The following is a 17,149-nucleotide window of genomic DNA, read 5'->3' on the forward strand; positions in this document are numbered from 1 at the left end:
AAGCTGATGACCCCAGAACTCCTAGAAAAATCGAAAATTCTAAAACTTCCCTGAAGGGGGCACGCTGGGGGTATCAAATTTTGTGCTTAGCATAAGAACACCGTCCAATAATTTATCCAAAGCAGCAACCTATACGTTTCTAGGGCTTAAAAATTTTCAGGAATTTCCTAATTTTTATCCCCCGTCCCCCAAAGCAACATGGCGGCACAACCTGCCAGATGAGGTAGAAAATTGAAAATTGGATACATTATAGCTTTTAGTCACTAACCGACGGATAAATTCCAAGATGTTCAAATGTTTCACATTTTACCCCCACAAGACATCGAAATACGGAGGCAATTTTAATGACTGTGCAGACATTCCTTTGATGTATTTGTTGGCTAAACAGTAAGTCGTATCACAAAACGGATGGCACAATCCCAGTTCAATTTGGAGTGATCTACAACTTTGGACTTATGACTTTTTGTCGCAAATCTCTCCTTTATACGTCAGATTTGGCCGTATATCTGGATTGTTCTTAAATTTGGTTGTTTTTACAAGTATATTTCATTGTTTGACACATTTATAGCAATGACAGGATCATCAAATTAGGTACGCATATTGGAACGATTTAAACCCATATGTGGACCAAATTTCGTCATTCTAGCTTATACACAAGTATGCAAAAAGTAATGTAAAATCGTTAAAAATGTACACAAATTTCGCCCTATTCAAATGTTTGAACTCAATTTACCCCCTAAATACGGGAGAAAGGAGAAAATGGTTTAGAAACAGATATGTAGAGCGATAAAGGAGGCGCCTGATGGTGCAAACCGTTTGCTGATATCATGTACCGTTTAGGAGTTATGAATCTCGAAGTAGAGGTCTGCACTTTTAAACGTGCTCATGGTTATCCGTCACTGCATATATAAAAGCAAATCGGTCTGGAGCGCTGTATATACAAATATTTAAAAATGAAAACAGGCGTGAATTATTGAGGCACTTCCAGAAACCTCGGAAATTTGAAACTTGATACGGGAGAACCTGATGACCCCAGGATCCCTAGAAAATACGAAAATTCGAAAAATTCCCTAAAGGGAGTACGCTGGGGGCCTCAAATTTTGGGCTCAGCATAAGAATGCAGTCGTATAATTTATCCAAAGAGACAACCTCTAGGTTTCATGGACTTAAAAAATTTTCAGGAATTTCCTAACTTTTATCCCCCGCCCCCCAAATCAAAATGGCGGCACAACCCGCCAGACGAGGTAGGAAATTCAAAATTGGATAAATTATAGCTTTTAGTCCCTAACCGACGGAAGAATTCCAAGATGTTCAAATTTTTCACTTTTTACCCTTCAAAGATATCGAAAGATGGAGGCAATTTTACTGACTGTGCAGACATTGCTTTTGAGCTGTTTGTTCGCTAAACGCTAAGTCGTATCACAAAACGGATGGCACGACCTCGGCTGTTTTTGGAGTGATCTACAACTTTGGTCCCATAAATTTTTGCCGTATCTCTCTCCCTTTTTGGTTAGATTTGGCCGTATTTCTGGATTGTTCGTAAATTTGGTGCTTTTTACAAGTATATTACATTGTTTGACACACTTATAGGAATGATACGATCATCAAGTTAGTTGCGCACATTGGCACGATCAAGGGCCATATATGGACCAAATTTCATGATTCTAGCTTAGGGTCTATACATAAGTATGCAAAAAGTAATGTAAAGCGTTATAAATGTACCCAAATTTCACCCTATTCAAATACCACAATTCAATTTATCCGCTAAATATGGGAGATACGAGGAAATGTTTTAGAAGCAATCATGGAGAGCAATAAAAGACGCGTCTGCTGTCGCAAACCGTTTGGTAATATCATGCACCGTTTAGGAGTTATGAATCTTGAAGTCGAGGTCTGCACTTTTCAACGTGCTCATGCTTATCCCTCATCTATATATATATAAAAGCAAGTCGGTATGAAGCGATGCATGTATAAATATTTAAAAATGAAAATAGGCGTGAATTAATGAGGCACTTCCAGAAATCTCAAATATTTGAAACTTGGTAGGGAGAAGCTGATGACCCCGGGATCCCTAGACAAATCGAAAAATCTCAAAATTCCCTGAAGGGGACACGCTGGAGGCCTCAGATTTTGGGCTCAACATAAGAACGCCGTCGTATAATTTATCCAAAGCGACAACCTACAGGTTTCGTGGTCTTAAAAATTTTCAGGAATTTCCTAATTTTTATCCCCCGTACCCCAAAGCAACATGGCGGCACAACCTGCCAGAAGAGGTAGAAAATTGAAAATTGGATACATTATAGCTTTCAGTCTTTAACCTACGGAAAAATTCCAAGATGTTCAAATTTTTCAGTTTTTACCCCCCACAAGATATCGGAATATGGAGGCAATTTTAATGACTGTGCAGACATTCCTTTTGAGGTATTTGTTGGCTAAACAGTAAGTTGTATCACAAAACGGATGCCACAATCTCAGTTCAATTTGGAGTGATCTATAACTTTGGTCCTATGACGTTATGTCGTATCTCTCACCCTTATACGTTAGATTTGGCCTTATTTCTGGATTGTTCATAAATATGGTGATTTTTACAAGTATATTTCATTGTCTGACACACTTATATGAATGATATGATCATCAAGTTAGGTGCGCACATTGGAACGATCTGAGGCCATATGTGGACCAAATTTCATGACCCTAGCTTATATATAATTATGCATACATACATACATACATACATACATACATACATACATTCACATCTCTATTACCCACCCTAGTGTACACCATCGGCTTACAGGTAATAAAGACAGGGCGGAACACAGAGCAAACGAACATTAGGCACTACATCTCTCCTAAAAGTACTTAACTAAATTATCTACCTCTACATCTAATCAGTGTCCTCCCATACGTATGCGGATAGCTAGCATACGTGCAGATAGCACCGGACTGCAAACTACCCTATTCACCTACTCCCACCTACCAACTAAAAAAAATTTTTAGTAGACTGGTCGCTGCGTCAGCCCTGGTATGGAATACATGGCCACCAACACGTTGATCGCAGCCACCAGCCTCGCCACGTGAGAACTGATCTCATATCTCACCTACACTTACTGACAATGTATTCCCTCCCTACCATGTGTGACAAGCCAGCTTGGCGGAAACCAGACCCAACACATGGCCTGCCACACACTTCTGCTATGTACGTCACACCTACTCTGTTCGTTGTCAGCTTTTTATCTTCCCTCTCCTTTTTGTTTCCGTGCAGACATGCTCAAGCCTAACTTCTTTGGGGTGGGTCAAGGCCCAACCCCTCCCTCTTCCCTTGATACGTCACCTTCTCCTCTCTCGCACTATTCTCGTCCACTACATCTCACCTTATTAACCCTCTCACTACTGGTGTACATGATCATGTACATCAATTTCTACAGCTATTTTATTAGTGAATATGAAGTATTAGATATTTTGACTTCTGTTATCTGCAAGAATGCACTTCCGTCTTCACTATTGTCAGGTTGGCAACCTTGGCAATCGACAGCGCTGATGTATACAGTCAGTTGTTTTCAACATGGCAGACAGAGATCCTTCCAAACCAGGTTAGTGCCAAGTTTATTCAAAATTACCTATTTAAATATCTTAAATTTACAAATTCCCAATGTAATTTGAAAATAGAATAGATGTTTCATATTAGAGCACCAATTTTTGAGATTAATATCCGAACCTAGATTGTATACCAACAGTCAAACTTCAATGTACATTTTCGTGTACATTTGTACTCAATGGGTGCAATTATTAGAGCTATGTTCAGTGCTCCTTCGTGATGTTTATTTTTATAATTAGCTACCATTATTGACATTTATTGTTGAAAATATATGAGTTTATCCATTATTGTTTACTTACGCATGTGATATATGTTTATTAGGTCCATCATGGCGATCAGCTTCGGAACGTGTTGGTATACATATAGAGAAATCAGCTATGCATCTACTTGATAAATTGGTGAGTGGTGAATTATCCGATTTGTCTGATTTGTCGGATGATGGAGACGGAGAGGAAGATATAGCAGGCATTCACAATTCAATTGCACATATTCCAGGTGAGTTCATTCATTCATTTTTTCGTTTTATCGTAACAAATGGTAATTTTTGTGAGAAGGTGTTATGTGTAATTATGGTGTAATTATAAGCGCTATGAATAACACGTAATCAGCTGTGACCTGTAGTTGAGGACCAACCCTAGCATTTGTCTGAACTGAAAATGGGAAACCACAGAAAACTATCTTCTGGCTTGCCGTTGGGTGAACTGGAACTACCTCGTTCCTGAATTGAATGACATAAGCGGGAATTTGTAAATGTTCCTAAATATAACAGCCAAGAAAGTAAAATAAGAATAGTGATATTATTGTATCTGCTTTGTTTGTGTATTATCAATGATATTTTATTGTTGCAGTGGACGAGTTGCAAGCGGAAGATGACGAGTCGGATACTTCGTCCGTAGACCATATGGTGGCAGGTATGGATGGAGAACAACTACATACTGGAGGAGATGACCAGCTGTCAAGAACCCATGAAAGTGTCGGGAATACAAATTCCACCGTTACACAATCTGAATTTGAAACGCAGTCCATTGTAACAGCAAAGAAATACATCAGATGGCGTCATAGTACTATTGATCCGCTTCCTGACGATTGGGAACAGTTTGATATGGATTGCATTGTAGTAATGGAACCTGTAGAATATTTCAGAAGATATAGGCCTATCACTGAAACAATTTCAGGAGAAATAGCAGAAAAAAACAAATATATATGCCCTTCAAAAAGGAGATAAGAATTTCAAGCCCACTAATAATCGAGAAATTGATGTGTTGATAGGACTTCATATACACATGGGTTCACTTGGATTTCCCCGGATAAGTCTCTATTGGGATAAAAGTTTTGGTATGTCCCTTTTCCAGTCTTCTATGACAAGAAATAGATTTTACAGCCTGCGCACAAACTTGCATGTTGTAAACAATCTTGAACGTAATCCTGAAAACAAGGACAAGTTCTATAAAGTGAGACCAATTTATGATGCTGTTCTAAAACGATGCAATGAACTTGTTCTGGAGAAAAGGCTGTGCGTTGACGAACAGATGGTTCCTTTCAAAGGACACTTTTCTGCAAAGCAATATATGCGTGGAAAGCCAAACCCTTGGGGTATCAAGTTATTTCTTTTGTGTGGGGAAAGTGGATTGGTATACAATTTTTTGATATACCAAGGAAAAACCACAGAATTGAATCAAGGACTGCAAAATAATTTCGGCTTGGGGCCAGGAGTTGTAATACAACTAAGCGAACGCATTCACACTCCACATTCCCATTTGTATTTTGACAACTTTTTCAATTCATACCACCTACTCCAAGTCCTGAAACAAAAGGGAATTTTGGCTGCAGGCACCGCACGGGTAAACCGCTTCTCAAATCCGCCATTTTTACCTGAAAAAGAGTTGAAGAAGAAAGAACGCGGTTTCCAGGAAGAGGTCGCCAGTAAAGACAAAGACGTTGTTCTGGTTAGGTGGTTCGACAATAGAGCAGTGACACTAGCTTCAAACTTTGTTGGGATAGGAGTCAGTGACGAAGTGAGGCGATGGGACAAATCTGAGAAGAAGTACTTTCAAGTAAGGAGACCTGAAGTTGTGAAATTGTATAATGCTTCGATGGGTGGAGTCGACCTCTTAGATTTCCTTATTGGTTTGTACAGAATATTCATTCGATCTCGGAAGTGGACGCTTCAAATGATATTTCACGCTATTGACTTGGCAATTTGTAATAGCTGGTTGGAGTACAGAAGAGATGCAGACACACTCAAAGTCCCAATGAAAGACTGCTTGGATTTACTCCATTTTAGACTAGCCATAGCCAACTCCTTGGTGCAACAAGGCAAGACCTTCCCTGGAAGAAAGAGAGGATGGCCAAGTTTGGATGGTGATAATATGCCTGTACCAGCAGCACCAAAGAGAAAAGTGTCTGAAAGTCGGCCCTCAACTCGAGTTCGACACGATACCATAGATCATCTTCCAATACATTCTGGTAAAAAAGAAGCAGGAAGGTGTAAAGCCATCGGTTGCATGTGTAGGTCTCACTTCCTCTGTGCTAAATGTGACGTCCATCTTTGCTTGAACAAAGACCGTAATTGTTTTGTTGATTTCCACACAAAGTGAACAGTTTTGTGTGTTTCACTCAGTTTCCGCATCGTGCATACGCTGTAAATACTTTGTAGTGTTTTATGACTCGAATGTTCCTTAGTTGTAATTTCTTATGTTGGATTATGAATCAATGGGGCATTCACTTTTTACTGAATTGAGCTAAATTTAACTTGTAATGTGGTAAATATATAATTTTGTGAAAATTAATAGCATACTGTATTTATTTCCAAGCCTTAATTTTGAACACTGCAGGAAACAAGTACAATCTTAATTTTGGTTGAATTGACTCCTTTGACTACATTTGTACATCATCATGTACAATCTGGATTTTCACTTTCGAAATCGATAAAATCTAATTTTTTGGTATTTTTGCCGTCTTTGGCCTGTTTTATTCACTTTATGTAAAACTTTGAATTTTCCTACAATTTTTTCATGTTCTGGTAGTGAAAGGGTTAAGATTAAGACTTAAACATCAATTAACAACCATTTTACATCCCTCATCATCGCACTTAAAACAATTTAACTCTTTTTTTACATCTCACTTACACACAAACAGTTTCCATTCAAAGTCCATTAGTTCACTCTGTCTTCTCAATCTACAGGACCACATTTACACCAAACTGTTAGACTTACCCATTTATTCCATCCTTTTAAACTTAGTACATAAACATCAAGAATCCCTCAATTTTACACCTTTCATCAAGGCATCTACACAATTTAACTTTTTTCATATGACCTACTTTCATAATTTCCATACTGCCAACATTTTCTCCTTAACTACAGTTCCACTTAATCCATCTCAATTCTATTACATACACCTTCTTTATACTCCCTCCTCACACAAATACATTTAAACAATCCATTTTTTTCCACTCCTCATTTACACACAGACAGACAGTGCTCCATTCCATGTCCATTAGTTCACTCAGCCATCTCACTATACATATATATCTATATATGTATATATTTTTGCTTCCACCTAAGCTTCATTTCAACTATCCATGATAAACTTAAACTATATACCAGCTCCTTCAATTTACACTACCATCAAGCCTACTCAACCTTCCCTCTTCTCAACTCTTAGCTAATTTTCTCAGGCTTTCCCTTGTTACCAACTCTTCTCATAAACACATCTACTCTCATATTCCTCAAGTCATTAATCTATCACCTCCTCCCATCCTACTACTTCTCTATCTACTTCCCAACAACTTGCCCCAGGCGGATCACCTTTCCACAGGGCAAGGTGCTCTCCCCCTTTCCCGTAACACTACAGCCCCCTCTTTTGATATCATGGTTACCATGATACCCTTCCCGCATCTGCTCAGGGCGGATATCCATTCCTCTGAGCAGAATGCCTTTCCCCTTCCTCAATTGGCAAGCACCACATTATCTGCAAAACCCCTGTTACTCCCTCAATTTCTTTATAAATATAGCTCTGGCCACATTTAATAATTTCACTATATTCGTTCCTTTCCCAACCAAGATGGCATCTTATAGCTTTCCCCTACCATATCTAGCTCCTTCTTACTTAGTAGATTGATCTTTATCTCCGCCAAAGCTCGGCATTGATTAAAAATATGCAGGTCCTCCCACTTCTTTCCACATAACACACAACTATCCCTATTCTCACTATCTACCCATCCCCTATTCTTCGGAACACCCGATACCCACCAATACAAACCTCTCTTATCCCTTCTACCATCAAACTCCGTTTTCGTGTTTATTACTTCCACCAATTTATTTAATACTGATAAAGAGATTCTCTCTCTACATTCCCTTACTAAGCTCTGTCTTCCAATATCTTTGGTCTTCCCTTTATCCTTTCCCATACCCATTTATTCCTACCACCCCCCAGACCTCTCCATATACCCCCAATTCAATGTTTTGTAACCATTTTTTGCACTTATTCACCCAGTAACCTTCATTCGTCATATCTTTCTGAAAACTAAACGTTTCTTGTACTAATGCCCCACCCTTCACTTCCTCCAATCTAATACAGTACTTGAACACCCTGTTAGCTATTTCAACCTCTATCGATTCTTTACAGACTAAGCTGGCACCAGCATTGGCTGTACAGTTCGGGAGGTCCATCATGATCTTACTAAATTTCGCCACCACCTGGTTTAGTTCACCCCTGCCCTCCTCCATTCCCCATACTTCAACCCCAAATAGCATTTTGCCCATTACCAGTGATTTAAACACCGTTTTGTGAATTTTGTATTTAACATCTCGAAATTTCTTTTCTAATACCCCCACTGACGCAAGCGCTCCTCTTCCTTTAAATTTTGCCCTCTTACACTGATTTTTCCAAGAAGCATTCTGACTAATTATTACACCTAGGTACTCAATTTTTCCCCATGGTCTAATTTCTTCCTGATCTAGCCTCCAGACTGCCTTATTCTTTCTCCCACCCCTTTTCCTACACACAATTATCTCAGTATTTCTTACATTTACTCTGAGAGACCATTTCCTAGTATACTCAACTACCTTGTCCAACCCTTTTTGCAACCCACTTACCGTCAAAGCCAAAATCAATAGGTCATGCGCGAACACCAACCTTGGAACCTCCATTTTCCCCATGCAAGGGCATTGCCATGCGTCTCCACCATGACCCTCTAAAATATTATTTATAAATAACATAAATAATATCGGGGATAGCTTACACCCCTGCCTCACCCCGCTTTCCGATTCAAAACACTTACTCAACCTTCCATCCTGCAATTTAATCATCACAAACACTTCCTCATAAATTGTTTCTATTGCCACCCTCATTTTCTTCGACATTCCATCCTCCCTTAATCTCAAAAATAGCGCCTCACTACTGACCGTATCGAAGGCTTTTTCTAAGTCGATCGCTGCTATATATAATTTACGCCCTGCAATCCGCACATACTTTGTAATCAAAGTGTCCAGAATCCAAACATTATCGACTGTATTCCTTCCTTTCCTAAATCCACTTTGGAACTCAGACATCCTACCGTACTGCTCCGCCCAATTTGTTATCCTATTCGCCAAAACCCCTGTGTACACCTTCGACAACGAGTCTAGGAGTGTAATTCCTATATAGTTGTTAGGATCACTACTAGCTTCTTTATTTTTATAAATAGGGCATAATACCCCCTTCCTCCATTCTCTAGGAAATTTCCCCGTTGCCAGCAACCTATTAAAGAATTACACAATCCCTCTCAACATCGGTTCATTTGCCCCAACCTCCTTCCGTACACTATTGGAAATACTAATCACACCTCCTGCAGCCTGGGGTCTAGCATTTTTTAATACTGTAATTACCTCTTGCCTTGTTATCTCCCCATCCAATATTGTAATGACTGCTTCCAATTCCCTTCCTATATGTGACTTGTCTATTTCTCTACCCAATTTCCCCTCCCCTTCTAAAAGCCTTTTAAAATGCCTAACCCACTCGTTTTCTCCTATTTTATACCCCTCCCCCACCGGTTTCGTTCTTATGATCTTGTTTATTGACTCCCAAATCCTCTCAAATTTCTTCTCTCTACAATATATATTTATTTTTTCTGCATCCGCCTCCTTCCATCCTCTTTTCTTCTCATTTTACCTCCTTATATTCCCTTCTAAATTTACAATATTCCTTCCTTTTCTCTTGCACACCTTCCTTCCTAATTTTCGCTAGGGCTCTCATTACAACCTCACGTTTTTTCCTGCAGTCTTCAACAAACAATCCATTCATTTTTTTATTTTTTCCCTCTACTCTTCTCCTCAATTTCTTCCCCACCCTCCATACAGGGTATTCTATTTATTTTAGCACGTTATCCATACCATTCCCTTCTGCCGCCCTTTCAATTCCTACCCTTAATATATCTCCCTCCTCTTTCAAATGCCGTCTCAGTTTCTCTTTAGTATTATCATCCCATACATACTTCCATCCTCCATTCCTATATCTCTCCCTACCTTCCACCATCTTTCCCTTCTCATCAGCAACCAAAGTTCTCAATTTTATTTTGATAGGCATATGTTCCGTTAACCCACATTCTAACACCTCAAAAATTATTCTCCTTAACGCTATCTCTGAGTTTATTCCTATATCAACTACACTCCCTCCATCTGTTGTAATATACGTCAAATCTCCCACACTATCCCCCTTCATCCACCCATTAAAAATAAATAAATGTTCTATAGCACGTAACTCCAATAACCTTTCTCCATAACTATTTACACCATTATCCTTACTCTTTCTTTGCAGTTCCCCGTCTACTTTTACTTCGTTCCCGTACACCGGTACCCTATTGCTCACTCTCGCATTCCAATCCCCCAATAGAAGCATCCCATCTTCTACATACATCCCTTTAATTGTGTTTATTTCATCAATCAGTTCGTCGAGAAAATGTTTATTTGCATAAACTGAATCGCTCGGATGGTTATAAAGCAGTGCCAGACAAATTGCTTCCGCTGCCCCCTTCCCCATTTTTACTCTCAACCACACTACCCCTTCTACCCTAGTCTGTAACATCTCCACCATTTCAGCTATCTCATTTCTTATTAAAACTACAATGCCCCCTGGGTCTCGGCCCCTCTTCCCTATTTTTTCCTTAACACGTTAACTACTCTATAACTGTACCATGTAATTTCAACCCCCTTCCCTAACCACGTCTCTACTACAGCAATAATCTCAAAATCTTTCACTAAATCCACAATTTCCTTGTTCCCTAACTTCCCCATCAACTCCTCAATATTCAGCACCCCTGTCACAATATCTAGTTATTTATTTCCTCCTCCTCCCTCCCTATACTTCTGCATTTCACCACTTCTCCCCTTACTTCTCGTGATTCTTCCTTTTGGCTCCACCCCATCCCTCTCCCCTTACCTCTCTTTCTTCTCCCCCTGCATCCTTCCCCTTTTCCGTGCCAGAGCCTTTCTTCCCACCCCCATATATATTTTAAACTTAACGATCTCGCCTTATTCAACGCCTGCTTTCTCTCAAGGTTTCTTTCTGCATTTCTCTTATTCGGGGTGGTTGAGTCACTACCCTGACTCCTTTCCCTTCCCATCACCTCTTCATTACCTATATCCACTTCACTTCGGTCTAGTGTCCTACTTGTTGATTCACTCCTTCCTGGGTTGTTCTGACTCACCAAGGACTCTGCTGTCTCCGCTAACTGCCCACTGACACCGCAGTCCCGTCTACTCTCTTTCTTCTCCGTACTGATGTCGCCCTGCTCTCGATTTCTGCAACTCATTTCCTCCTCACATTTTTCCATCCTCAGCAGTTCCTCCTGTGTCCAAGATCGCGACCAATTTCTGCCTGAAGTTACCAGACACCTCCCCACTATCTTGACTCGCAATCCCTACGCTTTAGCACGCTACATATGCCGCTTACAGACATCCAACCGCATCCTGTCTCCTTTCTCTATCTCAGCCTTTAAATAAATGTTCGATCCTTTCAAATTTCCAGCATTCCTCAGAATTATATCTGCCATCAGAGTTGATATTAATCTTAACTTCACCGACCTATGTCCCTTGTTCCTTCCCACTCTATACATATCGTCTATATCAACTTCAGAGAAGTTGATCTTCATTTTGTTCGAAACTATGTCCACCACTTTCAATACTAACTCCACTTTTGATTCTCTTCCTTCCTCAGGTACACCATACACAAACACATTTTTCCTTGCTGATTCTTTCCTCGCTAACCTCACTTCTCTCTTCATTGCTCTTAATTCCTCTTCCAGTACCACCACCTTCTTTTTCAAGCTCCCTACCTCATCTTCTATCTCCGCTAACTTCTCATTTACACCTCCAATTTCTTCTTTCATAAACATTTTTAAGTCCTTCATCTCCCTCATTTGGGTTGCCTGGTATTCCTGCATCATTTCCTTTATTTCTTCACCTTTCCTCGCTTCCTTCACCACTCTCTCGATCTCTTCAAGCTCCTCCCAACCGAACGGTCCCAGGTTTGGACCCGGGTTCTTTTCTTTACCTCCTACCACCAGCAGCGTCGCAATAACCATAGCACACAATATAATCTCCAACAGTCCTTTATAACCACTGATTTCTCTTCCTCTCTCAGCTCCACCTTCCTTCAAACACCGCCTTGCACCATGCCATCTTCCTATTCTTAGCCTGTATTGCTGTAGCGTTATTCCCATATTGCGCACCTCAGCTCACTCACATGTCCACACTTCCCGATGTCTCACTCGTGACTGATATATAAAAATGCAAAAAGTAATGTAAAGCGTTAAAAATGTACCCAAATTTCACCCTATTCAAATTTCTCAACTCAATTTACCCCCTAAATAGGGGAGGTACGAAGAAATGGTTTAGAAATAAACATGTAGAGCGATAAAGGTGGCGTCTGTTGGCGCAAACCGTTTGGTAATATCATGCCCCGTTTAGAAGTTATGAATCTTGAAGTCGAGGTCTGCACTTTCAAACGTGCTCATTGCTACCCGTCATCCATATATATAAAAGCAAATCGGTCTGAAGCGATGTATATATAAATATTTAAAAATGAAAATAGGCGTGAATTATTGAGGCACTTCTAGAAATCTAGGAAATTCGAAACTTGGTACGGGAGAACCTGATGAACCCAGCATCCTTAGAAAAATCAAAAATTCAAAAAATTTCAAATTTTATGCTCAGCATAAGAATGCAGTCGTATAATTTATCCAAAGCGACAACCTGTATGTTTCATGGGCTTAGAAATGTTCAGGAATTTCCTCATTTTTTCCCCCCGTCCCCCCGAAATCAAGACGGCGGCACAACCTGCCGGACGAGGTAGAAAATTGAAAATTGGATAAATTATAGCTCTTAGTCCCTAACTAACGGAAAATTCCAAGATTTTCAAATTTTTCACTTTTTACCCCCAAGGATATCGAAATATGGAGGCAATTTTAATGTCTGTGCATACATTCCTTTTGAGGTATTTGTTGGCTGAACGTTAAGTCGTATCACGAAACGGATGGCACAATCTTCGTTCGATTTTGAGTGTTCTACACCTTTGGTCCTATGACTTTTTGTCGTATATCTCTCCCTTATACGTTATATTGAGGTCTATTTCTTGATTATACCTGAATTTTGCACCTTGCGATTGATGGTTTGAATCACTTATGGGAAAGATAGGATCATCAAATTGTACACGAATATTAGCCCACCGATTAACTATATGTGTGCCAAATTCTATGTTTTAAGCTGTCACATAAGTATCTGAAAAAGTAATTCAATATGTGAAAAGCTTACACAAATTTCATCCTATTCAACTTTTCTAAACCAATCTTACCTTTAAACAGAGGAGATACTTGAACATATCATAAGACCAGCTATTTAGATCGCTAAATGTCGCCAGAGGCGTCTTATCGTACAATCCGTTTTTCGATATGATGCACAGTTTAGCAGCAGTTATCCTGTAAATGTAGGTGACATCCATATACTTACGTATGACGATCTATATTCATTCATTGATGTCGATTTGTGGCCATCTAGATAGGGTGTGTCTGCCATTGCAAATCGATAGCGTCTGTTATTGTAATCAGTCCTCCTCACACCGACATTGACAGGCAGTAAGAATGGGGTCGTCCTCCAACACCTGTGCACCCTTGTACTGAACAGTTCCCTTCTCGATTCGACTAGCAGAAGACAGGGGAGCGTGCAATTTTTTCATAACTCTTTATCCGATTCTGTTCGTCAGTAGGCAAGGGTGTGTCCCGTTATAAACAAATATACCCATCTAAAATGTGACTGAACTTAGGCATAGTGGCCTGCAATTATAATAGAAACTCACCAACTCGGTGTGACTGGCAATAAGCTGACTGGCATTAGAAAATGCGTCTGCCACTATAATGATAAGAACACAACTCAATTTTGACTGGCATTAGGGAAGGTCCTTGCAAATATAATAAAAGTTCCTTAACAGTGATCTATCTGAAAGTAGGAAATGGGGTCTGCCATTGTAATGAAACCTCTCAAAATCGACTTTGGCCGCGCACTAGGCAATGGGGCCTTCCGTTAAATGAAAATTACCAACTTCTTTGTGAATTGCAGTGGACAAGTGGGCTTTCCGTTAACATCGCAATTACGCAAATTGCACTTAAATTGGAAACAACGTCTGTGGAATTCACAATGCTGTAATTTAATTCGATATCCGTATAAAATGCAGAGTACCGTGGCGAAACACGGGTATATTTGCTAGTCGTTTATATATATAAAAAATAAAGGTCTCATAATACTGCCCTGTGGGAGCCAATCCAATAATTGTTACAGGATCAAATAAAGCTTCACCTACTCTAATGCTCTGAGACGTGGCCAAATCCTAATGGTAAAACGTATATTTTTATCTTTATGTAAATTATCAACCTTTATAGCCTAATCCTTGAACTTGTTTGATGCTTACCACTTGGAATATCCCTGTCTACACTACTGTATTCTCCCATATTGTGGCTACAGTTAGAACCACAATGTAATTTCATTATTCCTATGGTTTTGTGTCATTTTTGATAGTGAACATGTTCTGTTGTTCGTTGTCTATATCTGCATATTGTTGCTGTATAGAAGTAAATAATGTGACCTATTATTACGTCTGTGCATTCTGTAAGTTACACGCATTATTGATACTATTCACGAGTAGTTCTAGTGAAATGTCAAATTTTGAGGTTATGGGGAGACGAAAGGACCTCTCGCCAAGAAAGGCATTGTCAGAGAGCTGCTTGTTGAGAAGCGCTATTCACAGCAAGTGAAAGATTCTAGATTGCAAATATCACAGAAATCTGTAAGTAGAATTTTAAAATGTGAAGATAAGGGGAAGACAAAATGTCAACAACGTGTCGGAAACTGTGGGCTAAAGAAGGAAATCACCCCAAGGAGTAAACAAAACTTATTAATTTGTCAATAAACAATTGCAAGGTTACTAGTGCCGATTTGCGTAAGAAATTAGAAGAGTATGGCTCATTGGTACCAGCCAGAACTGTGAGACGAGAGCTGTTTAATGCTAGAATGAGAGCCAGACGACCTCAAGGAAAAGCGAAGACTACTCCTGCTATGGCTGTAAAGAGGTTCCAGTCAGCCAAGACTCTCCAGAGTTGGTCATCTGATGAATGGAAACAGGCAAGTCCATGACCATTACTGTAATTACTGTATTCCATTTTTAACCCAATCTAAGTGATGTAACCGTACAGTCCAGTAAATGTATGATTTTTTTTAAACTTTACAGCTTATTGCATTTAGTGTTAGGCTTATTTGTTTTATTTATCTCAGGTTTGCATTAGTGAAGAATCGGTATTTCTTATCGAAGAAGAGACAACTCAATATGCCAGATGAAAAAGAGAAGCATTCCATCCAGATTGAGTGAAGCATACAACATCAGGGATGGTTTGGAGTGTGTTCTCTTGGAACGTGTGTGGACGATTATATATTGTAGAAGGAACTATGAGACGTGAACAGTACAGTATTAAGAATCCGTTTGGTAGCTCAGGTGCAAGAGTTGTTTGGCCAAAGTGACTGTTTCTATGCAAGATCCCTGCCATAAAGCCTAGAAAAAGTCCAGACATGAACCCCGTCGAAAATCCTTGGGCGATAGCAAAGTAAAATCGGAAAAACAAATATAACGACGAAAATTGGCTTGATTGAGAAGATTGTTCAGATCTGGTGTCATGAGGACGATTTAAAGAGTCAGTGTAAAATACTGTTTGAGGGTATGCCCAGTCTAACCAAGTCACTCATGAAAGCTAATGGGATGCATATCAAGTACTAAAGTCATCAACTTACATATTGGCAATATCTTATGTGTTCAATTCCCAATTTTTTAATGTTTAATAATTTGGCCACGTCTTTTTAGTCACCCATTCAGCCACTATTTTATCTATCCCAACCGCAGTAATTTTTGTCAGCAGTTTCCCGAGATCTACCCTATCAAAATCCTTATATATGTCAATCGTGATACATTTGACCACCTGAATCAAATATATCTGCTATATCCTGCTGTAATTTACAAGATGAGCTTCAGTGGAATAATGTTTCCGAAACCTGAACTATCCTCTATCGAACGAGTTGGTAGTTTCGTAAATGTGTATAATATAATCAGAAAGAAAGCATTCCAAGAGCTTGAGTGCAACACCAGCCAAGACGACTAGTGTGTAGTTTTTGACTTTATGTTTAGCACATCTTCTTTACACACAGGGTGCTACTACACTAAATCTGGTATAGCTGCTTCACACACACACACCAATCAATAACTCAAAGAATTGACTTTCGTATATGCCCAGAAATTTTACCAATCGCAATAGCGTTTCTTGTTTTAAAATTTTGTATAATATTTTTAATGTCTTTTTAGAGTAGGTTCACGTGGACGTTGCAAAGTAATTTCAAAAGATTGGATGAAATTGCCAAATGCGTCAGGTGCTGCAAACGGACACGGCCATACCATTGGTGACATATCCTATGCCTCACGAGCGATGGCTGCGACGCTCATTAGCTGGTGAACGGTGTATTTCTTACGTGGTGCAGGACTGCAATGCCCATTGACTAAAGGAGTATACACATTTCCATGTTGTGTAATTGCTACTCCATACCTTCTTCGGTCTGTCGAGATTCAACACAGTACACAGGAACACGACGTAGTAACATGCAGTATATTCTGGACTTCAGACGTACTGTTATCCATCAGTCACAGAGTGTGCCTGTGACTTCCCTTCATCTCATCCATACTGCCTTTATCATAATTCGCACTTCAACATCTACCCCACTAACAGTCTGTAGGCAAAATCCTAGGTACCTGAATCAATTTGGACGGAGCCTTTAGATGGTTCGGATGACTCCAAGTATTCACTCTTCCTTTTATTTATTCTAAAGTTGCAATGTGAAAAACAGGTATTCAATCTTCAACTTGATGCCGCAGTCCCATTCTGGGTCCATCAGCAAGTGCAACATCATCTGCATATAAGAGAGTCCTACAAACACTCCTTTGCAGGTCCCATGTGGTGGTGTCCACGCTGAGGACAAGGGGCAA

The 17,149-nt window shown here is 39.7% G+C and overlaps 1 protein-coding gene across 1 annotated transcript; it reads left to right on the forward strand.

The window, feature by feature from the left end:
* Positions 1-3,565: 3,565 nt before the first annotated feature.
* On the forward strand, positions 3,566-15,493 carry LOC137503284 (uncharacterized). The gene is made up of 4 exons (XM_068230828.1): positions 3,566-3,593; positions 3,920-4,093; positions 4,447-4,693; positions 15,400-15,493. The coding sequence occupies exons 1-4, from the start codon at positions 3,566-3,568 to the stop codon at positions 15,491-15,493; spliced, it is 543 nt and encodes a 180-aa protein (XP_068086929.1).
* The last annotated feature ends 1,656 nt before the right edge of the window (positions 15,494-17,149 follow it).

Source organism: Anabrus simplex, chromosome X, assembly GCF_040414725.1.
Source record: "Anabrus simplex isolate iqAnaSimp1 chromosome X, ASM4041472v1, whole genome shotgun sequence".
Taxonomy (NCBI): Eukaryota; Metazoa; Arthropoda; class Insecta; order Orthoptera; family Tettigoniidae; genus Anabrus; species Anabrus simplex.

Bases quoted from the DNA above. Each gene is read 5' to 3' on its own strand.
- LOC137503284 (XM_068230828.1), top strand. From the start codon at position 3,566: ATGGCAGACAGAGATCCTTCCAAACCAG. The intron at 3,594-3,919 runs GTTAGTGCCAAG...TATGTTTATTAG, and splicing joins CAGAGATCCTTCCAAACCAG to GTCCATCATGGCGATCAGCT. The intron at 4,094-4,446 runs GTGAGTTCATTC...TTATTGTTGCAG, and splicing joins TTCAATTGCACATATTCCAG to TGGACGAGTTGCAAGCGGAA.